The sequence below is a fragment of the Nymphaea colorata genome, chromosome 1, assembly GCF_008831285.2.
Source record: "Nymphaea colorata isolate Beijing-Zhang1983 chromosome 1, ASM883128v2, whole genome shotgun sequence".
Taxonomy (NCBI): Eukaryota; Viridiplantae; Streptophyta; class Magnoliopsida; order Nymphaeales; family Nymphaeaceae; genus Nymphaea; species Nymphaea colorata.
In genome coordinates, this window is record NC_045138.2 from 37991604 (window position 1) to 38009183 (window position 17580).

Here is a 17580-nt window from a genome sequence, read left to right on the forward strand (position 1 = left end):
TTTTCAGTCATGAAATTAAATTTTTAACCATTTGGCACCCTTGTGACTTTTATAGCAAAGTTTTTAACCATCCGACACCAAGGAGCTGGCCCTCAAAGAATAAAAAACACATTACTTGAAAGCCCCTACACGATCCCGAGACAAATTTTGCTTTTAGATATATTTAATCAATTTAAAAGCCAAACCATTGAAAATTTCGATATTATTTTTAAGCAACCAAACGTTGTCTTAAATAAATTAAATTAGGAACAACAACGGCGAATCAGAATCAGTAGTAAATATGTCGACATGTCCAATATCCGTTTAGAAGGAAAACTTTTATTAGGTTTTCGGATTCGGGGCTGTCCAACACCACCCCGGGGCAGCGCCCGGCCCTCTTTTGCTTCCTCTCTCTTCCCACTCCCTCTCATCTCCGGCCCACCTTATATACAATTTAAACGCTTTTCAAGAACTAGCCACGGGAAATCGACCGACATGACGGAAGGACGGCGAGAGAGAGAGAGAGAGAGAGAGAAAAGGCGCGGTTGTGGCGCGTTTTCCCGCTCGTTCGCTGCTTCTATTCTCCCATCGGAGCCCCGAGTTGAATCTCCTCTAAAACCCTAATTCTCTCTCTCTAGCCGGAACGATGGATTCCTGGCGGTATGAAGACGACGAAGAGGCGGATGAATACGATGAAGAAGACGATGACCTCTTCCGCCAAGACTTGGAGGCTCTGAAGAGGGCGTGCATGCTCACGGGCGGCGGCGATGAATACGAGGCCGCGGCGCCTGATCGGGTAGCGGAGTCGGGAACCGAGAGCGAGGAAATCGACGACATGGAGTTCCTCCGGAGCATCCAGAAGAAATTATGCCTTCCGATCGATGTAAGTGCACGAACTTCGGATGGGTCGTCCGACCTCGTCGAGGACGATTTCGAGACACTGAGAGCAATCGAGTGCAGGTTCGCTAAGTACGACGACGGTAAGAATAACCCGATGGTTTTGACATTGGTTTTCGTCTGTTCATTTCGTCCGATTGTTTAAACGTTCGAAGCATCGTTAGTTAGAGGAAAAGAAAGCAAGCGACCGAAGGCAACAGTTGGGAGGTTTTGGTTGTTTATTTATTTTGTTTGGTTCTGTGCGAAGTCGTGGTAGTATGCCAAGTTGGTGTAATATGTACCGGTACACTGGCATACGAAATAATCCAATGTGCTATTTTTACGGTGTGTGTGTGTGTGTTGAATCTGAATAAGCGGGGAACTGTCCAACTTTGGAGAGCAAATACAACAAAAACAATGATGTCATGCGATTTTATTCTCCCAGTAGAGAGGAACAAAAAGTAATATACCATCCACTTGCAGAAACTTAACGGCCGTCCCCTGTTACTTACATGCATCTAGCTTTGAGAGTGACTAGTGATCACGTATATGCGACAAGTCTAGATAACTGTATCTGGAAATACAAAAAGGTTGATAACTAATTTTTCATTGCTTAGTGTCTGGGATCCTTCAGCCGATTGCCTAGCTTGTTTGAGATCAACTGAATTCACCTTTTAATGCAAGGAAACTGATGTTCAAGAAGCTGTGTGAAAGAGGAAGTGGAAGAATGTCGAGCATTATCTTATCCGCACTCATGTCATTTCTTATATTCTACTGAAGACTTGAAAGGAGGCAATAAATGTTTTGCAAGGGGCGGAGCTTGTGATATATTTGGACATGACGGAATGGAGAAGGAGGTCTATGACTTTGATTCCTAATACAATCGTGACGACTTATAGTAAATACAATCCATTTAGATGTCTTAAATGATATCACCATTCTAATTCGCCCTTCCCCTGTTGTCTCATTCAAGTGTTTCATGTCGATGACATCATAGTTGCAACTTATGTCTAGGCAATAAAATTTATTAATACCAGTGTTGTATCAAATTCAAGCAGGTTGCAGGAAGGACATTCCTAAAGCTTGCAGACCCGATACCCAACCCAACTATGAATGATAATATTTAGGAATGGCTGGTAAGTGAGAAAGTATCATCTAGAAAAGCCACGTAACAGAAGATACTAATAGCAGTAGCATGCTAAGAATAGAATAAAATGCATGCGTCTTATTTCAGAAACTCTTTTAAGATTTGTTAAGCTTCCTATCTCACAAGTTCTTAAAAACTATGCAATTATGCTATGCATCTGTCACATTGATCCACTTGGAAGGTATTGGATCATCATAAAGCTAAGGTGATAAACCTATGTTTCCTTCCTGTCTCATCCCACATATGTTGTTAACCTACACACAGTGTTCTGTTTCATGGTTTGCTCATAAATTTGTGATGGTGTTTACTTGCAAATATTTTAGCTTTTGCAATGTCTTTGACATGCACCAAATTGGCATGGGAATGATGATATTTCTCTTCCTAATCTATTTTAGATGTTCGAATCTGACTCACTTGAATATATGCTTCTCTTTTGGAAATATGTTTTTATGTTTGGAAAACAAAGAACAGGACCACAGGTCCTCATAGGAGGTTAATCATTATCAGAAAATCACTGATAGTAAAATGATAGATAGAGCTACAGTAACAGTAACAAAACCACAAAGAAAAAATGGCTTCCATACGAGAACTCAATGCCTTGGTGATGAAAATAACATATGGCATTTGCTGTTGGTCCCGTATCTACATAGGCGACATTAGATGCTATTGTGTTGCAGGTGCTTGCGGCACTTGATCTCATGATGAGAGGGTTCCAGCTTAGGAGGCATATGCTTGCAGTCAAGTACATGTTTTCTCTATGGCAAGTTGACAATTTGTCCAAAATCTTCAATATATGTCAAGAACTTAACATGAATAAAGTTATTAGACAAAGGGTAGAGTTGAGAAATGTTCTTGAATAAATTGCAATGCTGTAAAAATAAGTTTGTAGTATAAAATTATAAGCTCTTTTGATTAGTTTTTGACATGGTTGGTAAGTAGGAGGTACAACTTTTATGTTGGCTGGCATAGGCAGTAGGAACAAAATTTGTTTGTATTGCCGTCATCATTCAAACCCTTTTAGATGATTGTGGTTCTGATCTCTATAACTTGGGGATTTATAAATGCTGAAGCACCCATGTCACATTCACATCCATTTTACACTCTAATCCTGAGAACCAAGGAGCTAAAAATATATGATCTTACACAAGATCCTGGAGAAAGGGCAACATATTATTGTAAAGAGAATTATTTCCAGTTTGAACAGAAGTGATTTTTTGAAATTTTTTTCCTTCATATGTTCCATAGCTGTACCACAACTGTACTGCAACAGTGATGACAATGATTTTTTTCCTTTATTCATCAATTGGTTGTCAAGTTTGGAAGCCAGTAGGTCATTCAAGACCCTAAAAAGACCAATTGGGACCAGTTGGAACTAGTCTGTTTGACTTGGTCCAATTGGAGACCCAAAAGGGCCAATTGCAAATGGTTGGGGCTATTTATAACTACATATATTTAAAGGAAATAAATGGGCAAACAATATACCTATAAACGAATGTACGTATATTTATATGTCAAGGATTAGTTGGCTGACTAACATCTAGGTTGACTAGTCGACTTGTTTGACCAACTACTTGTTGGTTCGAAGCACATGTCGATCAACAACTTTGCTTAGTATTTCTTAATTGCAGTTGTTGCACCATTTTTTTTTTGTTTTATTTCATGGTAGTCGCCATGTTTGACACTTTAAATTTCTGCAAATAATTTTCTCTTACTTTTATCTGGTGTTTTTGTGTATGTCATGCATATTGCAAGGTTTGGAGATCTGGTACTGGATACATGTCATTCATGTCCAACAAAATGATGCACCATGGGGCTGTGCTCTTCTTTAGTTATTGTTAGTACCATTTTTTTAGTGCCTCTTTATACAATGTCAATTATTTTTCTCTATTTATGTAGATGAAGCAAAAAAGAAAGAAAGCAGTTCCATGCAGCATGGCTCGGACAGTGTGAGAGTTGAACTCCAAACTAATGGCGATGCATCTCTCCAGAGCGTTATTGGTTCAAGTAGTACTGTTTCCACACCCCTGACATTGGGATCTGCAGATGTCTTTGGCCTCGAAGATCATTCTACAAGTGCCAGGGGACATGGTCCTGAGGGAGATGAATTGCCCAGCAGTTCTGTAGCTCCACTCACAAAATCACACTTCTCGGATTCTGTTAGAGTTTTCATCGAAGCTGTTAAGAAGAACAGATTGTGTCAACAATTTATTAGAAGTAAGTTGACACAGATTGAGACAATGCTTAGTGAGAACAAAGAGCTGATAAACCGAGCAAAATGCTTAGTTGATCTCCAGATTGCATGCAAAAGGCAAGCAACACGGTTCTTGCGTCAAGAAAGTGGTGCACGTGTCAGGTTAATCTCGCTTCCAGATGCTAGAAAGCAATCTAGGAATCTCCAGGTCACAATCTGCAACTATTTGTAGTTTTTGGTTTTGTATCCTGTTGCTCACTTGTCATTTCTCTAAACTATCAATTTTCTTCTTCATCTCATTTTTGTATTTTCTGTATTTTGGCACATGCTTGCGGCAGCCTTTATATGTATGGAACCATTTTGGTTTTGACCGTAAGAGTCCCATTTGAGAACATGAATACAAGATAGACCTTGACAGCTAAAGCATAATACATGAATGTCCTTGGAAGCCAGTTCCCACAAATTTTCTCCATAATCCATATAAAGTAAGCAAATTTCTTGGCAAATAGAGAGCCCCAGTAATATGCTCTAAGGAGGATGTGTGCAATATAGAAGTACAAAAATTATTTAGTTCAGTACCTCCGTATGACAATATTTTGATGTCTAATTGTCAGGTGCATCTTTTCTAGAAAGCCAAGGAGCTATAGAAGTGAGTCAGCATTTGGGCTGTAGTACAAACAGAGAAGAGTAACCAATGCTTCATGACTGACCTCCTATCACCAAGTACGGGGGATATTCCAATGATATACGGGAAGGATTTTAACTTAACATACTTGGAGGAAGCTTTGAGTCGTCAAACTTCTAAATTAGTAGAGATTAGTGACTGTAGGCAATATACCATTCTTGAAGTTTTCATCACCATCGTCTACTTTTTCCACAGTTTTCTGCTTGTTTCCTTAAGTTTCTATTTTTGATGTCTACCCTCAGATGGTGTTTAAATTGGTTTTGTCAAGACTGGTAGAAAGGTTTTTTTTTTTTCCTTTTCTTGATTTTTTTTTTACAAGGGTAACCCTCGCAAACTTTCCAACAAATCTCTAATAAAGTGCTTGAGTTGCCTTTTTATTGTCTTATTGTCAGTCCTACTACATAGAAGGGATTCTCATGGTTTCAGGTAAACCTTGAGAGCTCGAGTTTCCTTCCTTTTTTTTTTTTTTGCTCTATAGTCATTCCTTCAAAGAAATGAATTCATGGCTCTGGTTAATGTCTTGTGTTATTTCTTTAATACTAGGTTTTGATAATGTTAACTAGATTGTATTAAGCTAATATTTGTAAGTATTTTGTCTTTTGAATCACTAATGGGCTATGCTGCTCTAAGTGTCCATCTTTTTGACATTCTCTGCCTTGTAGACATTTCTTTGGCAAAGTTCTGTGCATTTCTCATGTTTGATGTTACTAAAGCATTCCACATTAAGTCGCCATTCTGTGTGGGACCTGTGGGTTGTATCCTTGTGCAACACTTGACTAGATTTTCAACAAAGCAGATGGTTAAGATGCATTTATATTTTGGTAACTTTACTGGGAGAGAATTGCCGCTTTTTCTATGTTGCATGTGAGCGCTAGCATGCATACAGTGTGTATTGCATCCTTGTGCACTTGGCTGTCTATAGGGCAGTTAGCATGTCAGATGGTTAAGATGGGTTTATGTTCTTGTAACGTGACAGACACAGGAGCTTTGCTGCTTGATGTCATTTGCAAGCACTAGGCATGCATGGGGACAGCAAAGTTTCCTATATTTTGGTCTTACTGGATAGTATTGAAAAAGCTAACCGTTTCTTGTTGATGTTTTTCATTAGTATTGCTTGTACACGACCCATCACATGGCTGAATGATTGCAGGAGGAGAAAATTTCTCCCTTGTTTTTCGGTCCCAGGGAGAATTCACATGTTCCATTCTTCAGGAAGATGCTTTCCAAATTCCCGTCAGCTTTAAAGAGGAGACCTTGGTCTAGTATGGAGAGGGAGAACCTTGCTAAGGGTGTTAAACAGCAAATCCAAGAGTTTTTACTTTGCAACTCAATGGAGCTCCTTTGGTAGGCTTTTCTTTGCAGGGTCTCCCATGGTTGTTTTTTGTTGAGTGAACCTTAACTGATATTTCATTTCATTGCAGTGGTTCAGAAGAAGATTTTAATCAACCAAACCTTTTAGATACTGCTGTTGCAGATATCAGCAATCTAAATATCTCGCCAGAACACATTAAATCATTTTTACCCCAGGTTGATTGGAACCGTTTGGCATCTATGTATCTAAAGGACCGGTCTGGTGCAGAATGTCGGGCAAGGTGATTGTTTGATCTGTGTAATGGCAATAGAATCTATCAATATTTTTTCTAGGCTAGCATATTCTGAGCCTCTATGGTGTGAGCACCTTCTTTCTGAATAAATAAATTTAAAATAGCTCGTTTGCTGTGCCTTGTATGCATTTATCCACAGTTGAATGGAATCTATTTGCATATATTGGCTTTGGGTTTCTCTCTGTAAGTGCATTTTTTGTCAAGGGCCAACAACTTCTTTGCTTTGCAATTGTGTGTTTATGTGTTTCTTGTGGGCGTTTAGTTGAAGTTTTCATGAATTGATGATGGTATTTTTTTTGGGTTTTTCTGATAAAAATAGATATGAATTATCTACCTGGATGTTTTGAATGACAGTTTTGTGTACATCAGTACATGTGCATCAGAAGAAGTCACAACCACATTCAATTATTCTTTCCTCCTTTTTATTCCTTCAACTTCTTTATATGTTATCTGGTTGACTAGACATGATCCCTTTCTACAGATGGCTAAACACTGAAGATCCTTTGATCAACCATAGCCCATGGAGTAAGAGTGATGATAAACAATTACTGTTCATTGTGCAACAAGGTGGACCATATAATTGGATTCATGTAGCAGAGTTGCTGGGGATCAATAGAACTGCTTCTCAATGTTTGTCAAGGTACCAACGTAGTCTTAATGTAAATATCTTGAGGGGTGATTGGACTGAAGAAGAAGATGTTCAGCTCCGTGCAGCTGTGGAAGCCTGTGGTGAAAACGACTGGCAACTAGTTGCATCTCATTTGGAAGGGAGGACAGGCGTTCAGTGTTCAAATAGGTCAGTGTTTCCTGATGTATTTGTGCTTGACAAATAGTCTGTTCCAATTTGTTATAAGCATCATAATGGGTCCTAATGTACATAAGGCGTTAAACAAAAAATTATGCTGCTCTTGTCGGGAAGCAATTGAAAAGTACAACCCATAACCCTGGGGTCATGTTTGCCTGAAGCAACTGAAAAGTACAACCCATAACTCTGGGGTCATGTTTGCCTGAAGCAACTGAAAAGTACTACCCATAACTCTGGGGTCATGTTTGCCTTAGTCACAGAAGTCATAGACAAACCTGTTATTGTCAAGTTAAGACATAAAAAAATTTAGTTCTGTGTGGGGTATTGAGGGATGAAAAGCTACATCTTTTTTCGTATGGTTGTGATTTATTTATGATTGAATTTGCATAACCTGTAAAACTTCATGAAATTGCAAGGGGCAATTTTAATGTGCCATAAGTTTATTTGATTGCCTCTGATTCCAAAGCTGAAAACATATTTGGTGGATCTACACAAAAACCATATCTTTTTTGGGCATGCTTGTCTATGCAAAGACGGAAAACAACATCCATGATACTTTTTCAATCAGAAAAGATGTAGGTCAGAATCATTCAAATACTTGTTGGAAGAAGCTACAACTAGGTAAGGGAAATGTATAGAGTTTCTAGGAAAAAGAGATGGGTGAGATATCTTATGAAGTTATAGAATTAAGTTAACAAAAGAGTTATTGGAGATGAAGGTTATTCAGTTCTGAATTAGCTAAAAGTGATTAAGCTTGGGATTCTTAAAGGTTCTTGGTTGTCTCTTTCTTTCTATAGATGGTGGTGTAGCAATGGCTTTAGCCTCAAAATGTTAGAAACCAGGACAATAAATTAGTTAACCAGCCCCCTTTTATAAGCCCTTGGAGACTTTCTACAATCTTTAGTACGAGAATAAACTTTTGGGGTTTCATAGAAAATATGAATAAAAGAGTTATTTATATTACATCTTTAGTGGTTTATAAGATATAAGAAAGCAATTTAAAAACTTTTTGAGATGAAAGATGAATATAAGAGAAATTCTAAAGATTGAAAAAATATGAACAAAGGAGCTATTTTGTAACATCCTCAAAATATATGTAAGACAAAATTCTCTTAAGTCAGAGCATAGTTGTAACAAGATAATATTGCACTATATGTATTACTTTTCCATCTTTATCATCTCCAAAGTGATGCTGATGGGTCTCAGTCATGACTCTCAGGCTAGGTACTAAAAGGAAGTGGCTTGATTCATTGATTGGGTATTGAGGCAGCTAAGCTGGCTTTCTTATTGGCAACAGCCAACAAGCTTAGAGGCCTGACTCTAGGAATAGGGTTTAAAAGAAGTGGTTCAATAAGAGAGTCTCAAAATGAATAAGCAGCCATCAGTTCCTGTCTTACCCTTTTTTCCCTAAAATACAAGGAGCTAAGTGCTTCATGCTTTGTATCTTTCCTTAGCTGGATGAACCTAGTCTATAAAACGGAATAAAGGGATTTGGAGTATCCATTTTTCTTCCAGCATGCTGGGAAATAGGTATTGGATGAACTGCTACACTAGCATGATTTGCAAGGGGTTATTGATGCCGTAATTGCGCAGGGTGTGGAAAGGCAAATAATCTGAATTTCTGCGTCTCTAGATGATAATTGCATTTGAACGAGAGTAGCAATTGCAGAATGACTGCAGCTTTGACTGCCTGAATTTGGTCGAATTTCCTATTCTTCTTTTTAGGTGGATATTCTCATTTTATATCTTTGCATGATGTTCCAACTTTTTTTTTTTCCATCAAAAACCATAATTTGGTTTTTACTTACTAAAACTCAACAACATTTGATCTGTTACTTTTGATGATTTAGTTCGTAGAGCTGTCACAGATACCTCAAAAGTCTCTTGATATTTACTCAAAAAAAAAAAAAACAACTAAAGGCAAAAATATGTGGAAAATTTGCTGAGATTTTGAAAATCTCTAAAAAAATGAATATCTCGTGACTTTTTCATATTTTTTGGCAAAATTATTAGTTTTTTCATTTATTTTATGTTTCTAATCTTCGTGAATTTTAAATTTTTTAAATTTGTTGATATTTTCCCCAAAATTTTCCTGAAAAAAACTTCGTCAAAAAGTACCTGAGGAAAACCTCGCCGATATTTTCTTGAGAAGTTGAGAACGATGTCTCAATAGTTCGTAGTATGACCATTTGATGTACTTTCTTTTTTTTTACCAATGCAGATGGCGCAAATGCCTTCACCCTAGTAAGGAAAGATTTGGCAGATGGACGGTGGAGGAGGACAAACGATTGAAAATAGCAGTAACACTTTTTGGTCCCGGAGCCTGGAAGAAAATTTGTGGGTTCATTCCAGGTCGTACTCAAGTACAATGTAGAGAAAGGTAACAGCCCAGAAGGAACTGAGATTATTTACCTTCTGAAACCCCATATTAATAATAGTACATGAACTAGGTTTCTTTTTTTTTCCAGGTGGATTCATTCTCTGGATCCATCCCTAAGACTGGATGTGTGGACTGAAGAAGAGGATATGAAATTGAAGGCTGCAATTGCAGAATGTGGTAAGAAGTGGGCAAAAGTGGCTGCTCGCATACCTGGACGAACAAATGGTCAGTGTAGGAGGTAAGGCACTAATGTTTTCCTCCCGTGGTTTAGAAGCAGGTGCCCTGAAGTTATTTCTTTGGCATCATATATTCTTTTTCTGCATTCTTTATTATTGTTTCTAATACTTCTAATCACTTTGTCCAATCTGCAGAAGATGGAAGGTACTATTCCCAGATGAAGTGTCTCTGGCTCAGAAGGCTCTAAAAATAAAGAAATCTGCTCTTATCTCAAATTTCGTGTCACGGAGCAAAGACCGGCCTGCACTTGGTCCTGATGACTTCCTTCCTGTGCAAGGGGATGCTGAAACTGTTGATGCTAAAAATGCAAATGTTGGGAAATCAAAGAAAAGGTAGGATGGCATAGTTCTTAGTTTTCTACATTAAAAAGCTTGTTAGCAGAAGCATTTCCTGTGCTTGGTTTGATTATGACGATAATATCTATGTGTAGCAGGGGTTCCAGGTCGAAGGAGAAGATGAAAGAGGTTGTCAGAAGGTGCGTCTTTAGGAACCATCTGGATCTCTGGTGCCTGACTTACTTGTTTAAAGGCAGCACACACACACTCTTTTATATATATATATATATATATTATCATATATATGTACAAGTCTATTGCTTTAAGCTAGTCCTAGCTAAGCATGTTCTGTAGATGATAACTCGTTTCTTGGGAAATGCAGTGACGATCCTCAGCCAGTTAGATGTAGAAAATCAAGAAAGAAGAGCGTAAAAGCTACTACTGAAACACCAGATGATGATCAAACATTGTCAATCTCAAAATCTCATAAAAAAGTTGAGAAAAAGGTTAATTTAACCGGCAGAGAACTTGTTTTGTATCAAGGGCCAAACAAAAGATTCCTAGAGGCAGCAGATGACAATGAAACATCAGTAACTTATAAACTGCATAAAAGGGTCAAGAAAAGAAGGGAAAAACCAACTGGCACACAAATCATTTTGCAAGGGCATACTGGTACTTTTACCTGTGACAATGGTGGCAATCCAAAAGAGGATGGTAGAACACAACTTAATGAAGGCGATGCAGCTCCACATAGTATGGACGATAGAGTGGGTGTGCATGATGGGCACTGTGAAGCCTCTGAGAACCAATTTTTGCAAAAGGCACAAAGTCTTGAGACTGGAGAAGCAGCATCTTGCGGTTCCAGAAATAGACCCCCATTAATGCGGAAAAATAATAGCAAGCAAGGAAACTTTGGTCTTGCTGACCTTTTGCTGGAACAAGTCATTGCTCCTAAGGTTATTTGTGAACTTCCATCAGCTATTGATGTTGGTGGCTCGGATTTTGTCAAGAATGCTCAAGTTATTTATTCTTGTGATTGGGAAAATGATGAGGATGCTCTTTTAGTTACCAGTAGTGGCTGTGATGTGGGAATCTCTGTTGCGGGGATTGAGAGAACGCATAATGCAGATGGAATAATTGCTATGCAAATGCATAATGCAGATGGAATAATTGATATGCAAGCAGAAAGAATCAATCCTGATGCATCAGATTGTATGAACTGTTTACCTCCATCTCATGGCACAAATGCTTTTTGTGAAGAGGTTTTTGATGACGGAATTCCTGATCATGTTACATTTCCAGAGTCAAGCTTAATAGGCACTGTATTTAGTCGCTCCTCTTCTGACCTGAACGCGATTGGGTTTAATGCACCAGCTTCCTTGGAGGATGGATGTATTCAGCTGGAGGACAATACGTGTTTTGAAAAAGGTGAAAATGTTGGTCTGTCTGACTCCCATAATCTGGAAGGCGAACAATTAGAGGCTGTAATCTGTGAAGGCATCAAGTCCAATGGGGTTCAGAAGCAACTAAATGGTGAGCCAGTAGCGCTTGTTAAACATTCAGGTTTCTTGGAGCATGGGAAAAAAAATGCTCGCAGTCTGCCGAGAGCTAGGAGAGCATCCAGAAGGAATGTCAGTGGGAAGTCCGACTTATGTATTCAGCTGGAAGACAATACGTGTGCTGGAAAAAATGTTGGTCTACCTGACTCGCATAATCTGGAAGGCGAAGGATTAGAGGCTGTACTCTGTGAAGGCATAGGGTCCAATGGGCTTCAGAAGCAACTAATTGGGGAGCCAGCAGTTGTCAAAGATTCAGGCTTTTTGGAGCATGGGAAAGAAAATGGTGGCAGTCTGCTGAGAGCTAAGAGAGCATCCAGAAGGAATGTCAATTACAGAGATATGGTCAACGGGAATTTCGACTTATGTATTCAGATGGAAGACAATACGTGTGCTGAAAAAGGTGAAAATGTTGGTCTACTTGACTCACACAATCTGGAAGGCGCACAATTAGAGGCTGTACTCTGTGAAGGCGTCAAGTCCAGTGGGGTTCAGAAGCAACTAATTGGTGAGCCAGCGTTTGTTAAAGATTCAGGTTTCTTGGAGCATGGAAAAGAAAATGGTGGCAGTCTGCCGAGAGCTAGGAGAGCATCCAGAAGAAATGTCAAGTACAAAGATATGGTCAGTGCTAAGTTTGACTTATGTATTCAGCCGGAAGACAATAGGTGTGCTGAAAAAGGTGAAAATGTTGGTCTACTTGACTCGCATAATCTGGAAGGCGAGTCCAATGGGGTTCAGAAGCAACTGAATGGTGGGCCAGCGTTTGTTAAAGATTCAGGTTTCTTGGAGCATGGGAAAGAAAGTGGTGGCAGTCTACCGAGAGCTAGGAGAGCATCCAGAAAGAATGTCAATTACAGCGACATGGTCAGTGGGAATTTCGACCTTTTTAGTGGTCGTTAGAGGATGTGTGGTGTAGGGATTTGGTGTACGGATGGAAAGCATGCCCGGAGTTGGGGCCCCTTCCTTTATTTTCAGACAAGGGATTTGGTTTACAGTTGCTCTCTGGGTTGGCTGTCAGAAGAGAAGTCTCACTGAAAGCGTCATCAACGGCATACCAAGTGCTTAAACAGAAGTAGCTTTTTTTGTTGCTGCGCCTGTCAGACTGTCGGCAAATTAAGCAGCGTCCATTGTGGATGTGTTTAGATTCAGGCAATCGTGGAAGTGGACGACGGCGACGTGTTACTTCTGAGTCTAGAAACGGCAATCTAAACATTTATTTGTATACGACGAGAGAATATAGGCAATATGGTCGGGGAACACTGCTCTATTGTTGGCGACAGCGTCCGTGTGCGTGGGCACCTGAAAGTAGTTTCCGACTCGTTCCTTCAAGGTTCGGATTTTATGAAACGTGCCCATATCTACATGCTTGGTTCACCGTTCGTCTCTCTCTTTCACCACCCCATGGCTCTCGTTCTCGTATGTTTATTACGGACTGCAGTTTTGCTCCTGTGCAGGTAGAGGGCCTCGTTTTGTTGACGATTTTTCTCTTGTGTAATCCTGTTTCCAAATTTCTTTTGTATTCTAATGTACAGAGAGAGGCGTTGCATATGTTGCGCCGGCTTTTGTAAATCAGGTATCGGTTGGCGTTCTGAAGAAGATTGAATGGTTCTTCTCCAGATTTTTTTTTACTTGGTTTTAACATTGGGTGTCCGAAATTAATTTGGCATGATTATAATCTTGATTTCAATACTTTTACGGTCTCCGAATGGCTGCTTGAATATACTTGAGGAAAATTTACAAAAGCCTGCTCGATCTTTGGCATGTTTGCAATACCTCTAAAATTCAGCGATGTTTGCAATGCTTGAATATACTTTATGGGTCATTCGTTCGAACATTATCCGGTTCAGGTAACCCAGGTTTGGCTCGAGTTAGTGTGCAAAATGGCGACCCTTATATACCCATTTATAAAATCATGGTATGTTTTTGAGCTTTTCTCTCTCACATAGAGGTTTAAATGGATCGGATGTCTGATGATTGATCTGATTTTAAACATCCCTACCTAGTACCTAATAAAGAAATTTGTATGACTGCTAACGGGATTTAGATTTTCTATGAACTTTCATAATGGAAAAGATTTGAATAGAGTTATGTAGTGCGCTTACATTGCTTGTCAAGTTATAACAGTTTAAAAATGAACAGCCTAACTTTCAAAATTATTTAGCAAAAAAAACAAAAAAACTCATTAAGAAGATATGATTCAACCATTTAAGTATCTATTATCAAACAGATGTTTACGATGTTTGTATTTGCTGAAAAATTGAGGCTGAAAATGCACCAACTTTTTTAGTTAAAAAGCACCAACCAAGTAGTCGATCATCCGAGTACACCAAACACATGGGGAGTTCGAATCTGTCAGATGGTGGGTGTTGCCAGATCAACTTAACATTAAAAATCTCTTGCTAAATAATAGTTGTTGCCGGAGCATTGTTCATGGAGCAACAATGGTTCAAGGTGCTAGCAACAATTTATGGTGCTTTTGGAACGCTTCCAGCAAATTGTTTGGAATCATGTTTGCATGGTTTCAATATTATCGGATGTCTCGGGACACCCCTCAAGTAAACAGTGCGCGATATGTGTTAAGCTGCTTATGGACACGTTGGTCCTAGGGGTGGGCATTAGGGCGGGCTGGCCCGGGACCCATTTTGGCTGCTCGGCTTGGGCCCAGTTTATTTAAAAAAAATTAAAAAATTATATATGATATGTATATATATATATATAATACAATTTTTTTAAAAAAATTTATCAGCCCAGGCCAGACCACGGCCATTTTCATTGGTCTGGGCTTGGCCCGACCCTGGCCGGGGGCACGGTCGTACAGGGAAATTCTCAATTTTTTTTTGTTGGCCCCTCTAAAATTTGATAGAACAATAACGAGCTTCCCAACATAAATTTTCTGGTCTGACCTGATGGTAGCCCCAGCAACAGTATTAGGCAACTCTAAGGAAGTGGACAATGAAATAAAAGAAGCGGTCAGTACATTCCCCATTTAATATATGCATTTGGCTTCTTGTGATCAATGTTCGGCCCACAACCTTACGTGTACTTTAAAAATCATTCCCCAGATTTCTCTACAGATAACGAACTGTTTCAGCATGATGAACTTGGAACCAAACATCCAGAACATAAAAGGTACGATCTGTCGAAATGAGCTTTCTTATATAATTGAGAGGACAATTCTGTATGTTTAGGCCGTCTTATTAGACTATAAAAACTCACCATAATCTTGTTGGCTAAGATAGGTACAGTAATACAAATAATACCAAATAGGCAAACCGAAATAATGCCTTCGTTTATAGAGATACGAAGAACCCAAAGAAAGTTACACAATGAAAAGATATGAGTAAGAGAAACACGTCCATCATATTATACTGTTTGGCTCCATGTGGGAAATGATGGAGGGAATTATTGGGGAAATCTGTGACAAGATGTAGCTGTAATCCATCTCAGGATGGCCCTGCAAGATGGCACATTATTTTCTGTGTGGACCTTAAGCTAAAGTTTACAACAGAAGGAGATGCGATTCGTGAAGTAAGAGTTTCCTCCATTAAAAGTTTTGCAACGTTGCAAAAATCGGTTTCCAATTGCTCTTGGAAGCCATGAGAGATCGAAACGTGTTGGCCATATACATCAATACAAATAGATTTTAAAAGTGAGTTGAAATTTTATTTTTTTCTTAAAAAGTTTAATTCATTGACGCATATGTGTATCTCCTGATTTTGGGAAAGGTCTCAATCTGCCCCTGCCTGGCCTCAGTTTGCATCTATACAGCGGGGTTTTGGATTCTTGTATCCAATGATTGAGAAGATGACTTTCATAATTGTTTTCTTCTTATGAGGAATTGAAATCAGGTGTTGCCAGATGACAAAATATATAACAACCATCGTTAAAAGCACCAGCATTAGCAAGAGTTTATGGTACAACGATGATTTATCATGCTTTTAACGATAATTTATGATGTTTTTCGTGTTGAAATTGAAATAGTTAACCATCTAGCAAACATTGGCAGCTGGATGATTTCAATTTTTCTCATTTTCATTATTTAAGCAACTAGGATGGATAAGCTTACAGGTTGAAGCCAAATCCGCCACCTGTTGTGGAGCAGGTCTGGCCCCAATACAGCTGCACAATTATTGAGTAATTACATGTCATAAAGCAATTTTGTAAACTGTTTCTCAAAGTTCAAGTTCAGGATAAGACTACATGTTTAAAGGCCTTTTAAGTTGGTCCTTCATTTCTTTCAATGTATCAGTAGTGTTGAGGTTCAGAAAGTTTTGAAAGTTTTATCCTTACAATAAACTTTTCATCATTCGTACCAGTATTCGAATTGGAGACCAAGTATCTGAAAATCTAATAAATCAGATATGGTAAAGGGTGCGTCTACTTGAATCCGATTCTTCTGCCATCCCCATTTACTCTATAGCAACAAGGATTCAAGGCCAGGATTCTCCATCCAGCTTAAGGAACAAGTTCGAGAAATTATGTGTGCAATTTCCTAAAAGTAGTTATAGTGGGGTCACTAGAATTTATCTTCTCAAACAATCTTGGATGGAATGTGAACTTTCTCAGTAAGTCTTAAGCATATCTTGACAAGGAAAGCACTTAAGTGTCTAAAGGAGTCTTTCGACACTGGTGTGCAGATCACCTTATGTGACTGTAATTGGTTCTACTTACCTGCAATTCCCGTGTTTGTTTAGTAGATTGTGTTCGCAGGGAATCAATGGGAATGACTTGGACGAAGTCCAGAAAAAGATACGAGTAAGTTGAAAGCCTCTTCTTTAGCATCATCAGGAACTAGCGTCCTTCCCCAAAAGGGTTGGAGTAATTATTAACTTATCATTTAGAACTGTTTTTCTTTGCTACTTTTATCAGGTCTGCTACTTCTTTCGAGCCAAACAACTGGACATAGGAATCCAGAATGTGGGTTTGTAAAGGATGCTGCAACTCCCTCCTCTTCCGCTTTCACTACTGTTCCCCCAAGGAAACGAAGGGAGTAAAGTTCTGATACTCGTTGCTTAACTGGTTCTTAAAGTATCCGTTTGTTTCTTTGTTCTCTTTCTTTCCACAATGAGTTTGAAGTGATACTCAGATTAAACTTTTCTGTAAGCAGAGGTAAAATCCCTTGGATGTAAATGATTGGCCAGGCTTATGCATCTACGAGTTCGGTATAGGAGTGACAACGACGGGAATGAATAATTTTTGGGGTCTTTTCCATGGTCAGAAAAAATGAATTTTAGCGATTTCACTCCAACGTGTCCTTGGTTTAATTAATAAAGAACTGCAGAATCCAGCTGCAATCCACCGTTAAAAGAAAATTTATAGTATACAAATACAGATTCTATCCCTCTGTTCCGCAAAAAACTTAATGGGTAGTCACACCGTAGCTTGCATAAATAAGTGGAAGACTAAAACTGCTCTGTGCCCGAGGAACCACAAAAAAGAAAGAAAAAAAAGAAAAAGGTGTCAAGTTACAGTACAATATGAGCCTGCCATAAAGAAAGATGTTGGAATCTCACCTTGCTTGGTATTCAATCAACAGAGAATTTAACATTTCTCCTTTGTCGTGTACAGAAGCTTGGTTGGTGAGCTTGGTTCAACTACCGTCTAAAGAAATTAAAAGAAGGCGTCTCTGTTGAGAATATTTTCATATAAAATAATGGGCTTTTTTTGTGCGTCTCTTACAGGCTTGCGTTGGAATCAGCCTCTGGGCTCTCTCGGTCCACTTAAATTAGAATTCTTTTGACGGGTATCTAGGGAGTCGACGTCCTCCACCTAAGATTAGTTTATGCCCTGCGAACTCACTCAACCGACTTGTATAAGTCCAAATTTAAACTGTGGAATGTTTCGA

At 38.9% G+C, this 17580-nt stretch overlaps 1 protein-coding gene across 3 annotated transcripts; it reads left to right on the plus strand.

The window, feature by feature from the left end:
• Window positions 1-428: 428 nt before the first annotated feature.
• LOC116257982 (uncharacterized) lies at window positions 429-13437 on the plus strand. Of its 3 annotated transcripts, XM_031635051.2 has the most exons (11): window positions 848-959; window positions 1914-1991; window positions 3899-4401; window positions 6029-6222; window positions 6300-6470; window positions 6964-7278; window positions 9509-9667; window positions 9756-9905; window positions 10039-10236; window positions 10335-10379; window positions 10562-13437. In XM_031635051.2, exons 2-11 carry the CDS (start codon window positions 1985-1987, stop codon window positions 12633-12635), a joined length of 3816 nt encoding a protein of 1271 aa, XP_031490911.1. In that variant the 5' UTR covers window positions 848-959; window positions 1914-1984; the 3' UTR covers window positions 12636-13437. The 3 variants fall into 3 exon arrangements, with proteins under 3 accessions (XP_031490890.1, XP_031490897.1, XP_031490911.1); XM_031635030.2 differs by lacking the exon at window positions 1914-1991 and having other exon boundaries at window positions 429-959; XM_031635037.2 differs by lacking the exon at window positions 1914-1991 and having other exon boundaries at window positions 431-959; window positions 10338-10379.
• The last annotated feature ends 4143 nt before the right edge of the window (window positions 13438-17580 follow it).